Consider the following 14,392-nt stretch of genomic DNA (forward strand, 5'->3'; position numbering starts at 1 on the left):
GTTAGATCCTTTGACAGTTTTTCAGTTGGGATGTTCAACTTTTTTTATCTGCTGGAGTTTGTAATACATTGATAATATTAATTATATACCATAAATACTGCCATGATGTTTTCCAGTTTGACATGCTGTATAATTTATTTATAATACTTTGTTATACAGAAAATTTACATTTTTATGTATTCAGATCCTAGATAAATGACTTAATTCTTTAAGTTTTCTCTTCAGTAAAAATGTGATAACACACACTACATGGTAAGATGGGGTGGTATAGGTAAATTAACTGCTGTATAATAGTTATGCAACAAATGGTAGCTTTTTAAATTGAAGTATAGTTGATTTAGAATATTGTGTTAGTTTCATGTGTACAGCAAAGTGATTCAGTTTTATACATATACATTTTTTTCAGATTATTTTCCATTATAGGTTATTACAAGGTATTGAATATAGTTCCCTGTACTATACAGTAAATCCTTATTTCTTATCTATTTTATGTTTAGTGGTTTGTATCTGTTAATCCCATACTCCTAATTTATCCCTCCTCCCTTTTCCCCTTTGTTAACCATAAATTTATTTTCTATCTGTGAGTCATTTCTGTTTTGTATATAAATTCATTTGTATTATTTTTTTTAGATTCCACATATAAGTGATATATAATATCTGTCTATCTCTATCTGACTTACTTCACTTAGTATGATATTCTCTTGGTCCATCCATGTTGCTGCAAATGACAATATCTCATTCTTTTTTGTGGCTGAGTAATATTCCATTATATGTACACCACATCTTAAACCCATTGTCTGATGATGGGCACTTGGGTTGTTTCCATGTCTTTGCTCAAATGATAGCTTTTGTTATTTCCTGTATGACACACTGAAAAAGTTCAGAATCACCCAAATTTTTCATCAGAATTGCAAAACATACTCTAAAATATTTAAACCAGATATGAACCAGAATCATAAGTAAAATTCTGAATTTTTCAGGCTAATATAGACAGGTAAGTTTTAACTTCTCTTTTTACTTTTCTAATTCTTACCCTAAAAAAAATGAATGAGCTCTGATTGGTGTGTCCTTTTAAGTAGGGAAATCTAAAGTCTGAGTCGAATGTGAGAAGACTAGTGTTCTCTTGTAAGTTATTTGTTAAGGGATTATAATATATTCATTTTTCATAAGGATTACTTTCATATCATCCTTATTTATTTTATATAAATATAGATACATCTGATAAAATCAAAACCACACACTAACCCCTCCTGCTTTTAAGACAATATGAAGAAAAGTTTCCTGTCCCCCAGCAGGTCAGTAGAACTTACTCCCTGAGGCCATGCAAGTTGGCTTAGATGGATGATAGTCTATTCAGTTGTGAGTTACATAAGCTGCTTTTATGAATATTTATTTTTAGGCCACTTTACACCAATAATTTTTTTTATTTTGCATGTTGTAACTTCTGAATAACTTTTTATGATAATGTACTAGAATTCTTATAAGATACAATTGTAATAAAAATAGTTGTATAATTCTACCCATAATTTTACTATAAGTGAAATCACACATAGTAATTTCATAGATGGCATAATGTGGCCTGACTAAAGTCTAGTGAGCCATATTTTAGTATTATAGTATATTTGAGCACAGAATAAAACAGAAATCACCACTGAGGAAGTTTGTAAGCAATTTTTTTTTTTTCCAAGGTAGGCAGGTAAATTTTATGCAGTTAAGATTCTGTGACGCAACATTGTAAAATGATTATAAATCAATAAAAAATGTTAAAAAAAAAAAAAAAGAAAGAAAAAGATTCTGGATACAGATCCCCTTAAGCTAAACCAAGTCACAAACGTGTATTAAAGCCCTCACTCATGTCCTCCATCAGGGGTATACACAGTTCAGTCTAAGTCACTTCCTGATGAGCTCCTCACTCAGAATCACTCCTTACCTTGATAGTCCCCCCCCCCCCCCCCGCCACACACTTTTAAGACACCTGCTTAAGCCACTTTCCAGGCATAATTAACCTAACATTAGCAAGTGCTTTAATCCACTTCCCTCCAACATAGCTATGCAGATCAGTGAGGCCAAAGACAGAAATACAAAAGAAAACCAAGATAAGGTTTAACTTACATGGATAAGCTTTCTCTGGCATGAAAAAAGACTATGTGGCAGTCCACGCTTGATAAAAGTGATTACAGTTCCCATGGCATACACAACCCTCACTCTATCTAGCAACATACACTCAACATGCTATATAAAGTATAATTTCCATTTTATTGAGGCTTCTCTTTTCCAAAGAACAGTATTTCTTCAGTCATTAAGGACTTAGTTCCTTACATGGGTTTTGGTGGAGGTCGTGGGGCAGCACCTGCAGGTCTAAATCTGGGCGGAGGTGTTCGGTCCTTCCGGGCTTCGCGAGAACGGTTCCTGACTACCTTGCTGTGAATGGCACAACTCACGCAGTAATGTAGTTTCACATACAGCTTGGGACGCACATAGGCGTCGAAAACGCTTGCTTCGGAAATATCCCTGACGGCTGCGGCTTCTACTATGTTTCGAATAACGAACTTCTTAATGGCCTTGTCCTTGGGTACGCGTCTGGCACAGCTGGTGCAGCGAATAGGCTCCACATGGCGCGGCCCTTTTTGGCGCGACCATTGTTCCTTCTTTACTTGGTCATTTTGGAAGCGAGGACGCGAGAGAGCGTAAGCAATTGTTTTTTCACTAAATATGCTTTTAGAAACTTGACTGTCTTGTAGATTGGTTATTTTTCAGAATTCTCCCCCTCTATTTGGTCACATACTTAACCTAAGGATAGGTTGACTTTCTGAAAGCCAGCAGATGCCCTCGGTGGCTGACATTGCTCTCCTTTTTCTGTACCTCTTAAAAAGTAGCTCACTTCTCCATCAGTTGGGCGTGTTTACCTTGCTGTTGCAAGTAGGAGATGGTTCCAAATGAATTCCTAAGAATGATGTTTACAAAGCCATCTAAACATACATGTGCTTGGCGTGGGCATTGGCTCATGTGATTTCTTTGTACTTTTAAAATTGTTTATTGTCTCTATAATCACTTTCTGTTGTGTCATTTTATTGTTTTAATATCGCTCTATACAGATATCATACAAGGCTTTATATAAGTCAAATAGCATTCTCCCTCAAAGTTAACCCATTGCAAAATGATGTTTTTAAGATCCTTGAGGTAGATCCTTGGAATGTGACAATTCTAAATCCTTCCTAATGACTGTGTGTTTTGTTGCATTTTAAAAGTATTTGCTGTAGAACAGTTGAAAAATTAGGTGCTTATGTGTTAAATGCCTGCCACCTAATAATTATCTCAAGGGAGATATTATTTTGGTTTACTCTAAGCTTAAAATAAAGAAAAATAATTTGTTGTATTAGTTTTCAATAAGACTTTTAAGATGGATGTCCAGAATTGAGTTTAATTGCTTCCACACCTAGGTAAGAGTGATTTGTGTGTCAAAATTAAGCATATTGGCAGGTCATCCTTTATAAGTTTTGTATGTAGAGTTGAAGTAAACTTGTATTTTCACTTGAAGGTTTTTTTTTTAAACAGCATTTATTTCTTCTGCCAGTTATTTTATTTTATTGACTGTTAATTTATCAACCCTTCTTAAAAAAAAGTGAGAAGAAAAAAGGCCATAGTATTATCACATTTATATATGTGGGTTTCCTAAACCATATGGTGTTTTCTAATTAGAATACAAAGGATTCTTTAACTAACTTTGTAGCAGCTGCAGTGGTGGGCATCAGAGAAGGAGGGAGTTTTCTTGGATTTCCTACAAGGACACTTTTGAGAGAAACTGTGTGGTCTGTAATTGTCCTTATACTAGAAGTCTGATAAAGTTATTGATGTGCAGATCAAGTTGGTATTTCGAAGCTGGTAATTTAATTCTGGATGTTTGATCCTCTCAGTCAGTGGCTTGACTTGATTTTTTTTAAAAAGCAGCTTCAATATTTAATTTCACATGTACCCTCTCAGTAGAGATTTCAAAGGATACTTTGCAGGATGGGTTGACTGCCTTGTCTATTTGTTCTTGTTTTGTATTGCAAGAGAGAGCCAGAAGCCTTTCTTCTCATTGTGTACACATAGTATTAATGGATTTACTCTGCCTGTATCAGCTCATTACTGGAAACAGCCAGAAGCACAGAAGTCTTTCAGTGTATGCAAATAAGGCAGAATCATCTACCTGAGAGTTAATATTCTCTGCTTTTAAGTGTATTCTAAATCTAATGTTTGTATTTAGAGCATAACATCCTGTTCTTTTTTTTTATGGGCAAAAAGCTAAGCAGGCTCAGGCAGCTGTTTGATGTTGGCTTCAAGTGTTATTAATTTCATATTCTATTATTCTTTTCACTGTAGCACAAGTGAAGCTGATGTGGAGGCTGTCATGGATAAGTTGTTTGATGAGCTGGCTCAGAAACAAAATGATTGTACGTAAGTTAATTTCTCTTGAAAGAGAATACATTTAGAACACAATGCCCAATCTCCACTGACCAATTAATAAGTTCCATTGCTGTATATGGGTTGATGCCACGCTCAAGTGGCAGTCATTGTATCAGCATTTTGTCTAATTTATGTGTTGAATCATGTGCTATTATTCATCAAGCTATGCATTTCCTATCTGTAAGAGATGAATTTTATAGTAATTATCCAGACAAGATTGAGTCTTTGTTCATGTTCCCATAGTAACTAGACCAAGGATTCTAAAAGTGCAAGGCAGAGAGCTGCGGCTGAATAAAGCCTGTGGAACCATTGCCGACTGCACATTTGAAGAGCTCTGTGAGAGAGTAAGTATCCAGACACATCCAGACTCATTGGCCTTTTCACATGTTAAAATACTTCACATTTTCCTCTGTGCCTATTTCAGATCTTAAAATACTATTCATAGAGTCAGAACTGATTTAAAGAACTCATTAAGATAAATGCTCATCTGTATATGCCATGTGCTTTTTATAGATATTGGCACAAAATTTACACTTTGAAGGGTTCTAAGGCAAAATTAGAAATACAGAGAGCACTGTCAACTATTGCTGGAAGCAAAACTAAAATCCGCTTTTGGGATTATTTTGTAAAAGTCAAACATAAGAAAATTTTTTAAAAAATTGAAGTGAGCTTAGTATGTGGGGAAAGGAAGGTGAAGTACTACTACCATGATCCAAGGAAGTATGACATAAAAGAATTTCCATTCCTTATTCTCGTGGCCCATCTGTTATTGCTGTGATATCTGATGTGTATGAGCCAGGGTCAAAGAAAGTAAATTTCTATAACTGTTACATCTGTATTATATAATAATATATTCAACAGAGGAAAAAAATATACACACATGTTTATATAAATGAGAAAGACCTTGATTACAGCTTCATTAAAGATATGAATTTTATCTTTTAAAAGCTCTGGGAATTCTCAGTACTCATGGGGTATTCAGTTGACAATAAATCTTGAGAAAAACAAATCCAAATTACATATAACTTTAAGTATAATTCCTTAATTGTCATGTATAAATTATCATTCCAACTGGTCTCTCTGATTTATCTTGACTTTTAGGTAGCTAAAAAAGAATTGTTTTTCAGTAAGGGGGAAGAGAAAAGTATTTTTAACTGCCAGCCATTTTATGAGTACTTTTCTTAAAATCTAGTGACTTCATTACTTCTAAATTTGTAATTTTTAAAGCACATGGCATACCAGAGGGATGAATCCAATCTACAATTGTTATCATAGAAATAAAGCACTTCTAGACCAAGAAGAATTAGAATGAATTAGAATCCTGTGACAAAGTGATGATATCAGTCTCTGGTTGTAAAAGTCATTCTGCGTGATGTGGACCCTTCACGCTTCTATGGATCAATCTCATCTAAGTCCTACTAACTTAATTATCTTCAAGTGTAATTTTATTAAGGCTTCCGTTTAAGTTTTGCTTGCTTTGCCAGAGAAATAAGCTTGAGAAAAATCTATATATCTGAGAAGCTCCTCCCCCTTCCACAGAAGAGATCCTAGTGAGGAAAGGGAAGAGACAGGCCTGTTGTGTCTTGGGGTAGTAAGGCAAAGATGGTCTCTTGGAGTAGCTACTGAGTATTTTTCTATTTATCTCTATTTTTTATGTGCTCATTATTTTAGGAGACTTAGCACCAGGAAAAAACTGCTAATCAGGGACCAAGTCTTCATGGTCTATATGGGGGTGGTAAGGAAAAAGACTGATTGAGATTTATCTTGAAAAATGAAGATAACACATAAAAATAAGGCATTTTATCTAATTTGACAAAAATATGGATTATGATAGCAACTAGGAACTAAGTTCCTAAAATAAACAATGAACAATTACTATTTATTTTTGGCATAACTTCCTTGACAAAATTTTAGGGTGGTAAAATAGTACATCTTGTTACTTCATGATTTCGTTGTTTAGTTATGTGAAAAATCACATAAAATATTTAAAAATATTTGAGGATATCATCTGTTCTTTTCAAAGTCCTCTTTTAATTTATTAGTATTTCAATTACTTTCTTTTAAAGTTTTTGTGGTGTCATTTTCCTTGTTGATTTTGCTCTTCTTCAAGTTGGCCAGATCCTCATTTGTCAGTGGCTTTGCATAGATGGGTTTGCTTTTTATCCATATTGTAATTGTAGGTTGTTTACTACATCAGATGAGCATTGGATGACGGGTATTTAAACATTGACATGTTGGATTGGATTAAGTCTTAGTCTTAAACTGTGACAGATGTTTGAGGAAGGGTTACTTTTTTAAAATTGAAGTATAATTGGCCTATAACATTATATTAGTTAGAAGTATACAACATAATGATTCAATATTTGTATACATCACAAAATGATCACCACAATAAATCTGGTTAATATGTGACCTTATATAGTTAAAAAAAAATTTTTTTGTGAATGTCAGCAATTTTCAAATAGTCAGTACAGTATTATTTATTATATCTACCATGCTATACATTACATCCTCATGACATTTGTTTTACAACTGAAAGTTTGTACCTTTTGACCCCTTTCACCCGTTTCTCCCACTCCCTACTCCAACTTCTGGTAACCACGAATCTGCTCTCTGTATGTATGAACTTAGTTTTTCTGTTTTTATTTTTTTTTAGATTCCACATATAAGTGAGATCATACAGTATTTGTCTTTCTGTCTTTGACTTATTTCACTTAGCATAATGCCCTCAAGGTCCGTCCATGTTGTTGCAAATGGCAAGATTTCATTCTTTTTTATGACTGAATAATATTCCAGTGTATAGATATGCCACATTTTCTTTCACTCTTTGATGGACACTTAGATTGTTTCCGTATTTTGGCTATTATAAATAATGCTGCAGTGAACATGTGGTACATATATCTTTTCAAGTCAGTGTTTTTGTTTTTTTCAGATGAATACTCGGTAATGGAATTGCTAGATCATGTGGTAGTTCTAATTTTAATTTTTTGAGGAACCGCTGTACTGTTTTCCATAGTGTCTGTACCAGATTACATTCCTACCAGCAGTGTACAAGGGTTCCATTTTCTCCACATCCCCACCAGCACTTGTTATTTCTTATCTTTGAGAACAGTCATTCCCACTGACGTGAGGTGATATCTCATTGTGGATTTGAATGACATTTCCCTGAGGATTAGTGATGTTGAATATCTCTTCATGTACCTGTTGGCTATCTGTATGTTTTCTTTGGAAGAATATCTATTCAGATCATCTGACCATTTTAAAATTGATTTTTTTTGCTGTTAAATTGTAAGAATTATTCATATATTTTGGATATTAACCTCTTATCAGATATATGATTTGGAAATATTTTCTCCCATTCAGTAGGTTGCCTTTAAATTTTGTTTATGGTTTCCTTTGCTGTACAAAAGCTTTTTAGTCTAATGTAGTCCCACTTTATTTTTGCTTTTGTTGCTTTTGCTTTTGGTGTCAGATTTAACAAATCATCACCAAGGCCTAGGTCAAGGAGCTTCCTGCCCATGTTTTCTTTTGAAGAGTTTTGTGGTTTTATTTCTTACATTCAATTTTTTAGTGCATTTTGAGTTAATTTTTGTGAATGGTGTAAGATAGTGATCAAGTTTCATTCTTTTGCATGACTGTCCAGTTTTCACAACACCACTTATTGAGGAGATTGTCTTTTCCCCATTGTATATTCTTGGCTCATTGTTGTAAATTACCATATATGTATGGGTCTGTTTTTATGCCAGTACCATACTATTTTGGTTGCCATAGCTCTGTAATATAGTTTGAAATCAGGGCGCATGATGCCTTTAGCCCTGTTCCTTCTCAGGATTTCTTTGGCTATTCAAGGTCTTCTATGGTTTCATATAAGTTTTAGGATTGTTCTGTTTTTATGAACTATGCCATTGAAGTTTTGATAGGGATTGCATTGAATCTATAGGTTACTTTGGATACTATTGTTAACATATTAACAATATTAATTATTCTAATCTATGAGCATGGAACATCCCTACATTCAATTGTGCCTTTAATTTCTTTCATTCATCTCTTACAGTTTTCAGTATATAGCTCTTTCACCTCTTTAGTTAAATTTATTCTCGGGTTTTTTTTTTTTAATGTGTAAGTGGGATTATTTTCTTAATTTCTATTTCTTATAGTTGGTTATTAGTGTATAGAAACACAACAGATTTTTGTATATTGGTTTTGTATTCTGTGACTTTACTGAATTCTTTTGATTACTTCTGACAGTTTTTTGGTGGAGTCTTTATGGTATCCCATATATAATATCATGTCATCTGCAAACAGTGACAGTTTTACTTCTTCCCTTTGAATTTGTATGCCTTTTTTTTAAAACATTTTTTATTGATTTATAATCATTTTACAATGTTGTGTCAAATTCCAGTGTAGAGCACTTTTTTCAATTATACATGAACATATATATATTCATTGTCACTTTTTTTCTCTGTGAGCTACCATAAGATCTTGTATATATTTCCCTGTGCTTTACAGTATAATCTTGTTTATCTATTCTACAGTTTTGAAATCCCAGTCTATCTCTTCCCACCCTCTGCCCCTTTGGCAACCACAAGTTTGTATTCTATGTCTAAGAGTCTATTTCTGTTTTGTATTTATGCTTTGTTTGTTTGTTTGTTTGTTTGTTTTTTTAGATTCCACATATGAGTGATCTCATATGGTATTTTTCTCATATGGTATTTTTTAATTTCTTTTTCTTGCCTAATTACTCTGGCTAGAACTGCCAATACTATGTTGAATGAAAGTGGTGATAGTGGGTATCTTTCTCTTGTTCTTGGTCTGAGAGGAAAAGCTTTCAGGTTTTCACCATTGAGTATAATGTTAGCTATAGCTTGTTATGTATGGCCTTTATTATGTTGAGGTATATTACCTCTGTATCCACTTTGTTGAACATTTTTATCATAAATGAATGTTGAATTTTGTCAAATGCTTTTTCTTCATCTATTGAGATGATCAAATGGTTTTTATCCTTCATTTTGTTAATGTGGTGTATCACATTGATTTATTTGTGTATGTTGAAACATCCTTGAATCTCTGAAATAAATCTTTTAATATTATGTGTGATCTTTTAATGTATTGTTTAACTCATTTTGCTGATATTTTGTTGGGGATTTTTGCATCTGTGTTCATCTGGGATATTGACCTATAATTTTCTTTTGTGGCATCCTTGTCTGGTTTTAGTATCAGGGTAATGCTGGCCTCATGAAAAGAATGTGAAAGCATTCCCTCTTCTGTTTTTTGGAAGAGTTTTGAGACATATTGGTATTAATTCTTTGAATGTTTGGTGGAATTCACCAGTGAAGCTATCTGGTCCTGGACTTTTGTTTGTTTTTGATTATTGATTCAATTTCACTGCTAGATTTTCTGTTTCTTTATAATTCAACTTTGGTAGGTGTATGTTTCTAGGAATTTATCCATATCTTCTAGGTATCAAATTTGTTAGTGTATAATTGTTCATAATAGTCTCTTATGATCCTTTGTATTTCTGTGATGTCAGTTGTAATGTCACCTCTTTAGTTTCTGATTTTATTTATTTGAATTCTCTTTCTCTTGGTGAGTCTAGCTAAAGGTTCTTAAATTTTGTTCATGTGTTTTGAGAACCAGTTCCTAGTTTTATTGATCTTTTCTATTGTCTTTTTAGTCTCTATTTATTTCCAGTCTGATCTTTGTTACTTCAGGAAGGGCTACATTTTCAAGTGGTCAGTTTATTTGTAACTATTTTTTTGTTATGATGATTTTGTATTTTTTGCAGTCTTATAACTGTGGCAATTCAGATACTGAATACTTTGCATGAAGAGGACTCTTGAAATCATTCTGTTTCAAATGTAGCCTAAAACTCTTAATTAGTTATAATGATGTTATGAGCCAGGCTAAATAGTTATCACAAACCATTCAGTAAAGAAAAAAACACATCTAACTCAAGGTAAAGAAGCAGGCATCTGGTGTGTCTGAAACAGTCCCAGCTTTGGATCACCTATTCTAGTCTTCTGGGGGGCTCTTGAAGCCTGAGACTCACCCAACCCCTCCTCCTGATACTATCATAAAAAAATAACCTTTGGCAAGGAGTGGATAGGTTGATAGTCTATAACCACTAGTTTTGAGCCATGGCCCTTTCCAAGGAAAAAATTATATGTATATATTAGGTAGAAACTTATGTATTAGTATCTTAATAGGTAAAAGAAGGTTTCAACTCTAAGCCCTTCACGTATACCGTAAGTGAAATTATTAAAAAGGCCTGGGGCATTACCCTCTTCTCACACCTGTCCCCCTCCCAGCTCCAAGTACAGTTCCTCAGATCTAGAGTCCTCCAGGTTAACATCTAGTCTTTTGGTATCTCTGGGATTATCTTTCTCCGAAAGTCTACAATGTAACACTGTCATGCTTAGAGAAGCAGACTCAATTAGGAGACCATCTACATGATAATAATAGCAGACATTACCATGTGTCAGGCGTTGTTCTAAGTACTTTATATGTATTAACTCATTTAATAGCTAAAATAGATAGGTACTGTTATTGTCCACATTTTATATTTGGTGAAATTGAGGCATTGAGACATTAAGTTACTAAAGTTGACACATCTAGTAAGTGGCAGAACCAGCACTTGAGCTCCTTGGTAGTCTGGGAATCAGATTCTGTGCTCTTAATCACTACACTATCTGAAAATGTTCTGGGAAAGTTCCACATCAAATCTTTAGTGTAATTCTGGTTCTACCATGATGTTCAATCAGATACTTTGTGAATTCCTATATCTGAGCTAAGCTTTGAGCCTTTTATAAGACATGAAGCTGGCTGGGGAACAGACATTCTCCAGTCTGAGGGCCCCTCTCTCTACTAGAACCTTAGTGCAGAACTGTCCAGTTCATGTGCCTTGGCATACCCACTGGGAGTGGGCCCAGCTACCAACCCCTCCATCCTCCTAAAGGCTATATAAGTTCTGTATCTCCAGGATAGGGACCTCAAGCCATAGGCAGCCTCATACCTTTACTCCTTAATGAAAATATCATTTTCTTTCTCAATCATGATATGAAAAAGGTAGGGAAGCTTCACTTTGAGAAACTATAGGAGAGTAAAGGAGAATATGTTTGGGTGGTCTTTGTTCCTTGTCACATCCTCTATATCAGAGCTGTGGTAAAGAACAGTAAAACAGATTCATTTCTTTGGACATGACATGAGCTTTAAGATTTCCTTTCCTTACCTTGACATAGTTACTTGGCTTAATCAGAGGATAATGAAGAAGTCATAAATATTGTTACTTAAGTCAGTGGTTTTCCAAGTGTGGTTCTTAGATGTCTAGGGGTTCTGAGACAATTTCAGGGGTCCCAGAGGTCAAAAACTGTATAATAATACTAGGGTACTGTTTGCCTTTTTCACTGAGGTGACATTTGCAGCAATGGTGGACAAAACTGCTGGTGCTTTAGCATGAATCAAGGCAATAGCACCAAATTATGTTGTCTTCCTCATTGCCCATGCATTAACAGTTCCACTTAAAAACATCTTTGAAGAAGTAGTAAAAATGATTAATATTATTAAATGTCTACCCTTGAGAACATTCTTTTTTAATATTCTTTGTGATAAAGGAAGCACACATAAAACTCTTCTGTTTTATATACATACAGTAGTTCCCAAATACAAACACAGTGGTTGTCTTGAGGAAAAGCACTTGTACAATTGGTTGAGTTGCTAGCTAAACTAGCAGCTTTTTTCATGGAACACCATTTTCACTTGAAAAAATGAGTGATAGACAGAGTGTGTATTCAGGCGTGGCAATGTCTGACAGACATTTTCTTGAAAATGAACAAAGAAAAACTGTCACTTTAAGAAAACAACCAACAGTTTTGTTGCCAATGATAAAATTTGAGCAAACAAGTACAAAATAGAATTTTGTAAAATTTGTTTCTGCTACCATGAGCTTCACACCTTCCCAATTCTTTTTTTTTAAACTGTCTATGCTTTTTTTCTTTTTTAATTGAAATATAGTGTCAATTTCTGGTGTACAGCATTATGTTCCAGTCATGCATGTGTATATATATATACACATATATTCATTTCCATATACCTTCCCAAGTCTTAAGTATTTTTTTCTGATGAGATTGATGGTGATATTAATAAATGTAAAGTTTTGGTATTATAACTAAATGTGTCAACATTTGGAAGATCTACATAACTCTTTCAAAGAATATTTTCCAATAACCAATGCATTTGCTTACAAAACCATGCATGACAAAGGTCCATTTAAAATGCAAGAAAGACTAATAGACTTTAATATAATAGTATTTTTAAAATATACTAATATTGTTTCAGATTCTACGTTGCAACTATTATTTTAAAAATTACTTCTTGTCAAGTTTTTAAAAAATTTTGAAAAGACTCTTTTAGAACAGTTTTAAGCTTATGGAAAAACTGAAAAGATAGTACAGAGAGTTTCCATATACTTCCAAATTCAGTTTCCTTTATTATTAACATCTTACATTACTATGGTATATTTGTTGCAGTTAATGAACCAATATTGATATTATTAACTAAAGTCCATATTTTATTCAGATTTTCTTAGTTTATACCTAATATCCTTTTTCTGTTCCAGGATCCCATCCAAGACACCACATTACCTTTAGTCATCATGCGTCCTTAGATTCCACTTGGTTATGATGGTTTCTGACTTTCCTTGTTTTTAATGACAGTTTTGAGGAATAATGGTCAGTTATTTTGTAGAATGTCCCTCAGTTGGGATTTGTCTAATGTTTTTCTCATGATTAGACTGGAATTGTGGGCTTTGGGATGAAGACCACAGAGGTCAAGTGCTATTTTTATCAGATTATTACAAGGGTACATACTATCAATGACTTATCACTATTGATGTTAACCTTGATCAAGGTAGTCTAAGGTAGTGTTTGTCAGGTTCCTCCACTATAATGTTACTCTTTCCCCCTCTTTCCGTAGCTCTTTGTAAGGAAGTTCTTATTGAGTTTTCATGTAGCATCAGAGAAGAAAATCCACAATTATCTAATAAAGCTGTTAAATACTTTTCCCTTATCCAACTACATAATTGTGTGAGGCTAGATTTTTTTTATATGATTCAACCAAAACAGCATATCACAATAGTTTGACTGTAGAAGCAGATATGAGAATCCCACTTATGCCAGACATTAAAGAGATTTGCAAAAAGTATAAAACAATGCTACTCTTTTTACTAAATTATTTTCATTTTAGAAAATATAATTGTTTTCATAAAAATGTTATTTCTGTTAATTTTATGGATTGAATATAATGATTTTATCATTGTTATTTTAAATAAGTTAACAAATATTTTAAAATTTTCTCATTTTTAATTTCTAATACAGTAAATATTAGGAGAGATAACTCACATAAGTGAAAGCTCTTGGGTTCCTCAATGATTTTTAAGTGTTAAGGGGTCCTGAAACCAAATGAGAACTGCTTTTTTTAGGATTAAATTTCTGTTGGACCAAAAACGAAAGAACCCTATTCAAAGAAAGCAGGCCAAAACTGAATTCTAAAGGCTTAATGAGTGAACTGACTATACCTAAATTTTCCTTATTGAGAAATGTAATTTTTACACCTGCAGAAAATTGTTTCCTCAGCTGATAAGTGTGCTCACAAGTAACTGTTTGCAGGAGTAGTAGTTTGTTATTTGTGTCTTAAAATAATGACAGGTGGCCAGGTGTGTTTGTAAAAAAAAAAGTCTGAACAGAAAAATATATCAGTTGATGCATATGCATAGATGTACACGTTGTTCACTGTCAACTTTTTGCTCATTAGCTTTCTTCTTTGGTTCTTAGTATTCAAGGAATGGAGATCCATCAGATTTGTGTTTTGGCCTTCATCTGTTAGTCTTGATTACATCACATTAGTTTATATATCAGACTTAACAAGCTGTATGGAACAGTATCTCTTGGGG

General features: G+C 33.6%; 1 protein-coding gene and 1 pseudogene across 8 annotated transcripts in view; one reads left to right on the plus strand and one right to left on the minus strand.

The window, feature by feature from the left end:
* AFG1L (AFG1 like ATPase) overlaps nucleotides 1-14,392 on the plus strand; it is a 201,920-nt gene that overhangs the window by 152,566 nt on the left and 34,962 nt on the right. For all 8 annotated transcript variants that reach the window (XM_032484645.1, XM_032484647.1, XM_032484646.1 and 5 more), the window contains 2 exons: nucleotides 4,363-4,433; nucleotides 4,690-4,790. In XM_032484645.1, the coding sequence (XP_032340536.1) occupies nucleotides 4,363-4,433; nucleotides 4,690-4,790 (172 nt within the window). The remainder of the gene's footprint in view (nucleotides 1-4,362; nucleotides 4,434-4,689; nucleotides 4,791-14,392) is intronic.
* Nucleotides 2,238-2,662, minus strand: LOC102513998 (annotated as a pseudogene).

Source organism: Camelus ferus, chromosome 8 (genome assembly GCF_009834535.1).
Source record: "Camelus ferus isolate YT-003-E chromosome 8, BCGSAC_Cfer_1.0, whole genome shotgun sequence".
NCBI classification, from domain to species: domain Eukaryota; kingdom Metazoa; phylum Chordata; class Mammalia; order Artiodactyla; family Camelidae; genus Camelus; species Camelus ferus.